Source organism: Propithecus coquereli, unplaced genomic scaffold (genome assembly GCF_000956105.1).
Source record: "Propithecus coquereli isolate 6110/MARCELLA unplaced genomic scaffold, Pcoq_1.0 Scaffold665, whole genome shotgun sequence".
Classification (NCBI taxonomy): domain Eukaryota; kingdom Metazoa; phylum Chordata; class Mammalia; order Primates; family Indriidae; genus Propithecus; species Propithecus coquereli.
The window spans coordinates 40,713-51,490 of record NW_012152674.1 but is presented as its reverse complement, the minus strand read 5'-3'; the positions used below and the strand labels follow the sequence as shown (position 1 = coordinate 51,490).

Sequence of the window (10,778 nt, the reverse complement as noted above, 5' to 3'; positions counted from 1 at the left end):
AATTTATCATTGCCAAATCCAGTGTCGTTAAGAGTTCCCCTATGTTTTCTTCTAAGAGATTTATAGTTTTAGTTCAGTTTAGGTCTTTGATATATATATATATTTTTAACAGACATATAGGGTATCGCTGTGTTGCCCAGGCTGGACTCTTGAGCTCAAACCATCCTCCTGCCTCAGCCTCCCCAGTAGCTGGGACTACAGGAGTATGTTCAGCACCTGGCTCTTTGATTCATTTTGAATTAATTTTTGTATATGGTATAATATAAGATAAAGTCTATTTCATTCTTTTCTATGTGGATATTCAGTTTTCCCAAATGCACTTCATTTTGAAATAATTTTCCCGACTCCCTGGTTTTGTGTTATTATTCTCAATTGGATAATAAAACCAATTCTATGCTTTTTTCCTTTTCAGACTTTTGAAAACCACAACAGAGGGACGTATTTTCCCTCCAATACCAAACCTGATGCCTGTTACGCTCCCTGTAGGTGCTGGTTATACTCCAGTTGAACTAAATAACAACACAGGATAACTGCAGGCACCAGGCAGCATATTCCTCCTCTTGTGTCAAATGTCACACAACTGTGATAAGTAGCTTAGCAGAGGAAAAAGGGGGGCATTCCTTCAGTTTTTGGACCCAAATTCAGCCAGATTCTAGGTAAAGGGCTTAAAAGGAAGAATGTTTAGATCATGGGTTTTGGAGTCAGAGGCGTACATTCAAATTCTGGCTTTATTCCTCTTTGTATTTGTGTGAAAAAAGAAAAAAATACAAAGTCTGGCTTTACTACTTTATAGCTTTTCAGCACGTACCCTTTGTGTGCCTTTGAGCATGTTGCTTAACCTGCCTGAGCCTCAGGTACCTCATTTTTAAAATGGGGACAATGTCTCCGAGCTAGCTGTGAATCTCTAGTTAGTGCTCAGTAAAAAGTAGCAGATACTACTGAAAACTCGCTTTCCCGTTTCAACTGAAGACAAGGAATCTCAACAGGAGAAAGCACCGTCACACCAGGAACTTAGTTTCACGACTAGTTGCATTTCTAGGTGATCCAAGACGCTTGGCGTCTGGTCTCCTTGGCAGTACAGCGGTGGGAGGTTAGAATGATATGACACCATGCACGCGGAGTGCTCATAACAGAACTTGGCCTTTAAGAAATGACAGCTGGGCTGGGCGCGGTGGCTCACGCCTGTAATCCTAGCTCTCTGGGAGGCCGAGGCGGGCGGATTGTTTGAGCTCAGGAGTTCGAAACCAGCCTGAGCAAGAGCGAGACCCCGTCTCTACTAAAAATAGAAAGAAATTAATTGGACAACTAAAAATATATAGAAAAAATTAGCCGGGCATGGTGGCGCATGCCTGTAGTCCCAGTACTCGGGAGGCTGAGGCAGGAGGATCGCTTGAGACCAGGAGTTTGAGGTTGCTGTGAGCTAGGCTGACGCCACGGCACTCTAGCCCAGGCAACACAGTGAGTCTCTGTCTCAAAAAAAAAAAAAAAAAAAAATGACAGCTGGCTCGTGGATGCCCACTGTTTTCCCATCCGTAAAGTGAGCGAGCTGGATCAGGTGATACGACATTTTCAAACCTTGAATGACTCTGATTTTCCAGGCATGTGCGGAAAGGCACGAGGACTGGCAGCGCAGCCCCTCGGCCTAGGTGTAGCGCAACCAACGCCCCCACAGCCTACTCCTGTTCCACCTGGCTCTGGAGGTGCCAGGATTGGGATCTCCGTGAACAGTCACGGGGCGGAGTTTAGCCGGCTCCGCCCCTACCATTCCGCGTTCCTCATTGGCCCAACGAGCTCGCGACTCGGAAGTCATGGGCGTGGCCCGCTAAGAAGGAGGAGACAAGATGGCGGCGTCCGTGGGGCACGGGTGTCTGTGGTTACTGCAGAGGGTCGCGCCGTGGCGGAGCAGGTACAGCCGTGCGGGGAGACTTCCTTGGGGCATGGGGAGACCTGGGCCAAGTTGGGGTCGGGAGAGTGGCGTCGTTTCTCTATTGCGGGCTTGCTCCGAGGAGAGCTTGGGTGGAGACGGAGCCACCTTCACCTTGAGCTCAGAAGCAGGTGAGACTGCTGCCGCGTAGGGCGGTAGGGATTTAGTTAGGGTGTGGCCTAAACGCTCCTGCATTGTCCTTTCCAGCTAGATGGAAGTGCACAAGTGACAACAAAACAAAACAAAACAAAAACAAACGGAATAGGCTGCCTGCTCGTCATTAGAGTTGAGGCAGGGCTGAACCCGTTTTTCCTCAGGTGGTCGTATTCCTGGAAGGGGCATCGTGGTGTGGGAAGGTCGCTGGACTGAAAGCCAAGCAACTTTCACTTTGGTTCTTAGTCTTTGAAGCGAGAGGATTAGATTAGGTAATCTCAAAATAGTCTGTTATGGGATTGAGGTCTTGATTACCCTGTGACCCCCAGTTCTTAGAGATGGAAGAAGCCTGAGGGCTTTTCTAAGTCCAGCTGGTTCTCTTTGGAGTTGACGAGAATGGGGCCCTGAGAGAGGGACGGATTTGCTCAAGTTCAGTCGTAGCCAGCTAGTAGCAGAGCCCGGACCCTCATCCTGGCACCGGTCCCTCTCACGCAAGGACCTTTCCTTCAGGCTGCCCACTGCGAGGGCAGTTATTGTACAGAAATAGTTTGGGAGCATCTGGGCTCTGAGAAAACGGATTAAAATGTTGGTAGCTGTGACTCAGAGTCAGTTGCTCGGTGTCATTTCAAAGAGCTAAGGTTTGAGAGACGAACCATGCTTTTGTGTTTCTGGCAGGATTCATTTTGTCAGCATTGACCAAAGCTCGCGCTGTGAGGGGAGGTCGACTTATCATTGTAGTTTTGGGGAGTAAAAGGACGCTGGATTTGGATTCAAAGGGAACTGAAACCATCATTTGCCTTTAGTTTTTATCATTAACTGTACAGAGATAGTGTAGCTCTCTCAAGAGGAGGCTCTCCAATGTGGCGGTAACTGTTAGGGTTTGGACAGGAGGTTCTCTGTGTTTTTTGATGTTATTACCAGGTGTGTTGTTCATGAGTCAGCCATGAATTCATTTAAAGTGTGTCATGAATTGGAAAGACTAAAACATGACACTCCTAAAATTTTTTTAAACAATGGGAAGAGGATGTACCTGACTCACCATCATTAAAAAAAGGGAAAGAAACAAAGTCATACTTTAGTACCAGAGTAGGTAGATAAGATTGGATTTAGGTGAAGTGGGTGAGAGGGACGAGGATTTGGGTTCAATGAGAACTCTTAATTTTCAAAGGTGTTATACATCAAGATAGAAACTATATTGATACACAACCAAACTGGTAACATTTCCGGGAGTTTTAAATAAAGCAGTGCCTGTCTGTGAGACATATAGATGAAAGCCTTGTCTTGCAGGGAAGCTTTTCAATAAACCGAGTGATGCGTGACAGGTGATAGAACAGAAAAAGCAACATCTTGGGTGATAATTTAGGACCATGTTTCCCAAACTCATTTGATAAAAGAATGGGCTGGGATGTTTATTGGAAATAAAGATCCTAGATATGCTTCCATCTTGCTGCCAATTTCACATTCGGTAGGTGTGGGCTGGTGCCTTGGCAACTGTAGTTTTTACAAGTGCCCCAGGTGATTTTTAGGTTTAGACAAGTATGGACAGTAGTACCCAAGGAATGGTTGCTTGTGCAAGATTTCCATTCAGAAGTATTTATGGCATGCCTACCACTGCAAACCACAGTGTCAGGGACCATGGGGAGGGTGAGGAAATGAAGAATTAAGACACATTTGAAATAGACATCACTTGAGCCGGTGAGTTCAAGTCCAGCCTGGGCCATGTATCAAGACCTCATCTCAAGGAAGGAGGGAAGGGAGGGAGGGAAAGAAAGATGCCCGTGTTTAAGGAACTTTACAGTTCAGTAGAAGAGAAACACTTTACTAAATACTCCAATACAAGGTGGAATGTGGGGTAAAACCTGGAAGAGGTCTGCCAGTTCAGTTTTAGGAGAACTTTCACAGCTTTAGAAAGCAGGAGAGATGTAAGGACTGTAGTTAAAATGTTACCACCAGGGTTGATGTTAAAAATATTTTACAACCGTGGCACTATGGGGACAGACAAGTTAGAGGGGTCATGGATGATTGATATGGCCAGCCCAGCGTTGCCAGCTGCTTACTTTTAATAATAACGTGTCACTAGGTGCCAGGCCTTTGGCAGGGGTTTTGCATGGCTGTCTGTCTTCTAATGAGGTGAGTCCTGTTTTTACAGATGGGGAAACTAAGGCTTAGAATTAGTTAAGAAATTTCCTAAGGTCACATAGCTGCTAATAAGTGGCAGAGCTGAGATTTGAGCCACACAATCAGACTTAAGTGCTTAACAGTGGGCTTTAATTGCCCACTTGCAGGATGCCCATGTGAGTTCACCACGTAGAGGAGACATCTGATTGAACCTATCCATTCATCTCTCTGGGGGCATAATCTCACTTGGGAGTGAAGTCCTGTGAGAAGACAAACTCCCCTGCATTCATCGAGGGATATAGACAGTAAACAAATAAGTAAATATATGTGGAATCCAGGTAGTGAGAAATGCTTTGAAGAAGAATAAAGCAAGGTAATTAAGGAGTTAGAGAGTGCTCAAGAGGGCTAACTCTTGGGCACATGGTGGTCAGGAAAAACCAAAGTGAGGAGGAAACATTTGAGCAGAGAACTGAATGATGAGGGGGGAGCCAGGTAGAGCCAACAGTAAATGCGAAGGTTTGGGAAGGGGCACACCTGTGGTGTGCACAGGTGTGGCAAGAGGCATGAGTGAGGAGAGAGGAAAAGCAGGAGATCTGAGAGCGTGGCAAGACGTAGGGTCTGGTCTTGTTTTCTGTTTTGGAAAGATCACTTTGGCTGTTTTGTGGTGAATAGGATACAGATTGTGTATCTCTTATCTGAAATGCTTGGGACCAGAAGTGTTTTGGATTTTGGATTTTCTTTAGATGTTGCAATATTTGCATTATACTTACTGGTTGAGCATCCCAAATCTGAAATCCAAAATGCTGCAGTGAGCATTTCCTTTGAGTGTCATGTCTGTGCTCAAAAAGGTTTTGATTTTGGAACATTTTGGATTTTGGATTTGGGATGCTTAACCCATGTAGGGTCAAGAGTGGACGCAAAACAGGGGCTATTGCAGTCATCTGGTTGAAAGATCAGGTGGCTTGGGTTAGGGTGAGAGTAGTGGCTGTGATGAGAACTAAGCAGATTAGGAGATACTTAAAAGGTAGAGTTTTCATGCCTTGCCAGTGGATTGGATGTGGATGGTGAGAAGGAAAGGACTTAAGAATGAGTCATAGGTTTTGACCTAAGTGGCTGAGTGAATGGTGGTGCCTTTTTCTGACCTGGTGTATTAATTATAGTAATGTTACTGTAACAGATAAAGTCCAGCATTCTCAGTGGCTTAACACAGTAGAAGTTTATTTCTACTTGTAAAGCCCCAGTGGGTGCTCCTGATTGGTGGACCAGCTGTTCGCCAGTCGGTGATTTGGGGACTCTGTCTCCTACCGTCTTTAACACGTGGCTTCCCAAGGTCTGCACGTTTGCATCAAGCAGGCTGAAAAGGGAAAGCCTAGAGGTGGATGCCTGGAAAGTCTGACTAGTCCCCACATTCCATTGGTTAAAACTCAGTCTAATGGCCACACCTTGCTGCATTTCCCAGGGAGGCTGGGAAATGTAGTCTGGCAGGTGTCCAGAAGGTTACCAGCAGATCTGGCAAACATCTGGCAGTCTCTGCTACAGATAGAGAACTTTAGGGGAGGAATAGGTTGAAGGTGAGGTAGAGAAGGTCAGGAATTCAGTTTTGGACAAACTCAGTTTGAGAAGACGCAAAGTGGGCATGTTGGGTAGCTGGTTGGAAATACAGATCTGGAGGTCCCTGGAGGGGCAGTGAGGGACTTGTATGTCTCTTTAAAGCCATGGGACTGGATAAATATCTCTAAGAAGAGAGTGTAGGTAGAGAAGAGATCTGAAAGCTGGGCATGGCAACTTTTCGAAGTCAGGAAGCAAAGGAGAATCCACAAAAGAGACTGAGGAGAGACCAGAGAGATAGGAGGAAAAATCACGGTCCCAGAAGCCCAGTGAGGATGTTTCAAGGAGAGAGGGATCAACTGTGTCACGCTGCCGAGAGGCCGTCTCAGGTGATGTGTGTGCGCCTTGGTGTTGGCAACATGGAGGAGGTTGGTGACCTTGAGGAGAGGTGATGTGATAGGAACAAAAGCCCGATTGGGTGGGATTAAGAGAGGCCAGGGGGTGAGGAAGTGGTGACAGTGAATAGAAACAGCTCTTTATTTAAGAGTTTATGATGAAGAAGAGCAGAAAGTGGGGTGGAAACTAGAGGATATGTGGTAGACAGTGTTTACGTAAGACAGGAGAAATTACAGCGTTTATATGAAGGTAGGGATGATCCAGTGACAAGGGACAAGCTGATGTAATGGGGCATTTGCCAGGCATTCGTTCCAGGAGCTGGGGCTACAGCAGTGTACAAGAAAGCCGAGCTCTTAGCTCTGGGACAGGGCTCCTGAGGGAGAAGGTGGATTTGCAAAGCGAACCACCTGAGTGCCTGCATCCCGTAGTAGTGGATAAATGATTTCCCATTCGTATTTTCCCCTGCCAGACAGAGGCTTACAAACATCCTTTCCTTTAGGGGGTTCAGTATTAATTCTGAAACACACAATGTAGCAATGTACAGAACACAACACTTTACCCTTTAATCAGTTTTTGTACTTTTGTTCTAATTCTGTTGAGAAAGTAGGGTTTTAGTCTTTCTGCTGTGATAATGGAGTATCCAGTCTCAGAGATGAGCATTGTTCCATACTGAAAGAACTTTCCTATACCGAAGGACACCCTTCTTTGTGTTAATAGCTGTACCTCTATCTGGCCTTGGGGATAGTGATTATTCTGGTAAGATGCTTTTTCTCCATACAAAGCTCATTCGCCTATAGGAGGATCACATCCATTACATTAGGCACAATAGTACCGTGCTGCCAGGGTGTCTTTAAGTCAAGGAAATTTTATGTGGAAAAAATGAAAGTACCTAAATTTGGTAATGTTTCTAGGTTATCCATATAAGGCATTACTAAATATTTATGAAAGTAAATATTACAGTATCAAAGACATAAATGCAGTTCTGTTTTTCACAAAAATATCAATCTAGACATTTATAATAGAGTGAATTATTACCTCTATCATAAAGGGCTCCAAGGAAAAAAAGAAATGTTTACTGACAAGGATACAGTTTCTTTACTTTAGACTGCAGGTCAATATTTGGGGAAACTGAAGTGTTAATCTGAATTGAAAGTGGGCTGTTTGCTGTTTGGTTAAGGGGAGATCCAATTGTTAAGTGAAAATTCATTAATGCTTTGCTTGCTGGCATAGTCATTTATCGCCACTGGGAAGATGTCTGATTTCTCTGGGTGAAGATGAAATGATGAGAAACAAACTGAATCAGAAGTAATTCTTTCTTAGAGCTTAAAGCTATGAAAATAATTGGTAATTTTTTCTCAGAACGCCTGAAAACTATTCACGCTGTCATAGTAGCTTCATAGTAAACTAGCCACAAAAGCTCATTCAAAAAATGTTAAGGCCGGGCGCGGTGGCTCACGCCTGTAATCCTAGCACTCTGGGAGGCCGAGGCGGGTGGATCACTCAAGGTCAGGAGTTTGAGACCAGCCTGAGCAAGAGCGAGACCCCGTCTCTACTAAAAAAAATAGAAAGAAATGATCTGGACAACTAAAAAATATATATATAAAAAATTAGCCAGGCATGGTGGCACATGCCTGTAGTCCCAGCTACTCGGGAGGCTGAGGCAGAAGGATTACTTGAGCCCAGGAGTTTGAGGTTGCTGTGAGCTAGGCTGATGCCACGGCACTCTAGCCTGGGCAACAGAGCAAGACTCTGTCTCAAAAAAAAGAAAAAAAAAAAATGTTAAGCCTATTGAGCTAGCCAGACTTGAAGTAGATTAGAATAGCTCAACATGGTTTGTTTGTGCCATTTTCCCCCCAGTACAAACATTTAAAATATCATATTTCAGCCATCTGAAGTATTATTAATAGATTGTTTAATGAGTAGGGGTTCAGATGTTTACAGATCTATGCACAGCTCCTCTTTTGTGGTACAGAAGTACATGGTTTTGTGTAAGAGTGCTGGTTTTACTGCTTATTATGATCTTATGCTTCATTAAGAAAAAAATCCCTTTTTATTATGAAATAGTTTCAGACTTAAAGTTATAAAAATAGTACATAGAATTCTCAAATGCCCTTTACCCCAATTCCCCAAATGTCAACCATATTTGCTTTATCATTTCCTCTCTGTTTATATGTATATGTGTGAGTATAACTATTTTTTTTTCTGAAACACTTGAGAGCAACTTGCAGACTTGATCACCCTTTGTTTTTAAATATTTCAGCCTTTTTCCTACAAGGACGTTTTCTAACATAGCCATAGTACAGTTGTCAAAACCAAGAAACGACCATTGATATAATACTGTGATTGAATCTGCCAGCTGTATTCAAGTTTTGTTGATTGATTCACTAATTTTATTTTTATTTTTAAGGAAAATATTTAATGTTCATTTTTGCTTGTTTATAGCCTCCGCCACTGTGAGAACACTGCCCCGAGCCACTTCCTACAGTCTTTACAGAAGCTGCCTCTTAGAGCCTTTCGCACAGGTAAGGAGCAATTAGGCGTTGTGCTGGCTTCAGTTTGCTCATCTGTAAATTGGGACAAACATAGGGTTGTTGTTAGGATTATATGAAGTAGTACGTGTAAAGTGCTTAGAATGCCGGTCGTGTAGTTATCAACGAAACATTAGCTATTTTTACTGGCTACGTAGTATTATGTTGTATGACTATACCCTTGGGCGTTGATGTTTAAGTTGTTCCTAATCTTTTTCTACTACAGACAATTCTGTAGTAACGTATCTTCAGAATAAATTAGAGGGACAATTGCTGGGTCAAAAGGTTTGTGTATTTTACACTTTTGTATTTAGGCCAAGTTGCTTTTCAAAGAGGGTTGTCCCAGTTTATGCTCATACGAGCAGGAAGTGCATGTGAGCAGGCTAGTTCCCCTCACCAACACTGTGGATTATGAACTTTTTATTTTTTTTGAAACAGGATCTCACTCTGTCTCCCAGACTAAAGTTCAGTGGTGCGATTATAGCTCACTGTAACCTTGAACTTCTGGGCTCAAGTGATCCTTCCACCTGAACCTCCTGAATAGTTGGGACTATATGCACACGCCACTGGGCCTGGCTAATTTTTAAATTTTTTTTGTAGAGATGAGGTCTCAATATGTTGCCCAGGCTGGTCTCAAATTCCTGGCCTCAAGCAATCCTCCTGCCTCAGCCTCCTGAAGTGTTGGGGTTACAGGCATGCATGAGCCACTGCACTCGGCCCAATTATGAAGTTTGTTTTTTTTTTTTTTTTTTTGAGACAGAGTCTCATTCTTTTGCCCGGGCTAGAATGAGTGCCATGGCGTCAGCCCAGCTCACAGCAAGCTCAAACTCCTGGGCTCAAGCGATCCTCCTGCCTCAGCCTCCCGAGTAGCTGGGACTACAGGCATGCGCCACCATGCCCGGCTAATTTTTTGTATATATTTTTAGTTGTCCGATTAATTTCTTTCTAATTTTAGTAGAGACGGGGTCTCGCTCTTGCTCAGGCTGGTCTCGAACTCCTGAGCTCAAACAATCCGCCCGCCTCGGCCTCCCAGAGTGCTAGGATTACAGGCATGAGCCACCGCTCCCGGCCCAATTATGAACTTTTTGATCTTACAATAGAAGCTATTTGAACCCCTACAAAGATGTGTATTGTTATTACCTAAATATCCTTTTGATTTTTATCCTACCAAAAGCTATTTTTAACAGCCCAATAAGACTACCTTGGGAATAAAATGAGATGGTTAATGAGAAAAGCAACAAAAAGGTTATTACCAGGAGTTACTAGAAACACATCTGGGTGTTACTTACTTAATTAAGATTTGCATGCTGGAATATGCAGGAGGGTGGAAGGAGTGCCTCAGATATTAAGCTATACTCTTGGATCTGTAGAAAAGCAGCCATTGTGATTTATAAAGTGATAAATCCTAGCAGAGAGGTAGTGAGGAGTGGGAGGTGATCTCTACATAATTACTTCCTTTTGCAGGGGTAAAGTAAGCCTTTGAGAAGGTGTTCCTCCATGAATTAATATTAAACGTGTTTGCAGACGGGATTTGTCTTAGAAGTTTTGAAGAGCTTTGCCCTGAAGGAATATGTGAATGTGTTGGTTTGCATTTCGAATGCTGTTACACTCGGAAGGGCGTCTCTGAAAGACAGTAGCGGCTGTATCCCACAAGGCGCCGCGTTTCTCAGACCTAAAGGTTTGGATTTGCTTTGTAAAGCAAAGTGAATCTGTTAAAAACTACAGGCTGAGAGCTGACAATGGAGTGCCCCCCGGAACAGACAGCTTCCCGAATGGCTAAAAACAAAGCTCTTGTTTTAACACTCTAGACTACCTGTCTCCATTCACGATAACCTAATAAATATGGAGCCAACATATCTCTGTTTAACCCCTCTGTTAAGTGATAGACTTACCTTAGAACTTAGAAGTTAATCTTTGAAAGATTTTGTAACCATTTGCTCACCTAAATAGAATTAAAGAATCTATAGAAGCCTTTTGAAAATCTGTTCACCTGAGAGGACCTACCTGCTGTTATGTAAATCTGTTACCCCTGGCAGTTATTCACCATTCCCTATAAGTTACCATGGAAGACCTCATTCGGGGCTTTTTGAGACCCACGGAGAAGGTCTAGG

General features: G+C 43.6%; 1 protein-coding gene across 1 annotated transcript in view; it reads left to right on the top strand.

The window, feature by feature from the left end:
- Positions 1 to 1,804: 1,804 nt before the first annotated feature.
- LOC105823287 (phosphatidylserine decarboxylase proenzyme) overlaps positions 1,805 to 10,778 on the top strand; it is a 41,977-nt gene continuing 33,003 nt past the window's right edge. The window contains exons 1-2 of the mRNA XM_012660432.1: positions 1,805 to 1,906; positions 8,582 to 8,661. Coding sequence (XP_012515886.1) covers positions 1,842 to 1,906; positions 8,582 to 8,661 — 145 coding nt within the window. The 5' untranslated portion in view covers positions 1,805 to 1,841. The remainder of the gene's footprint in view (positions 1,907 to 8,581; positions 8,662 to 10,778) is intronic.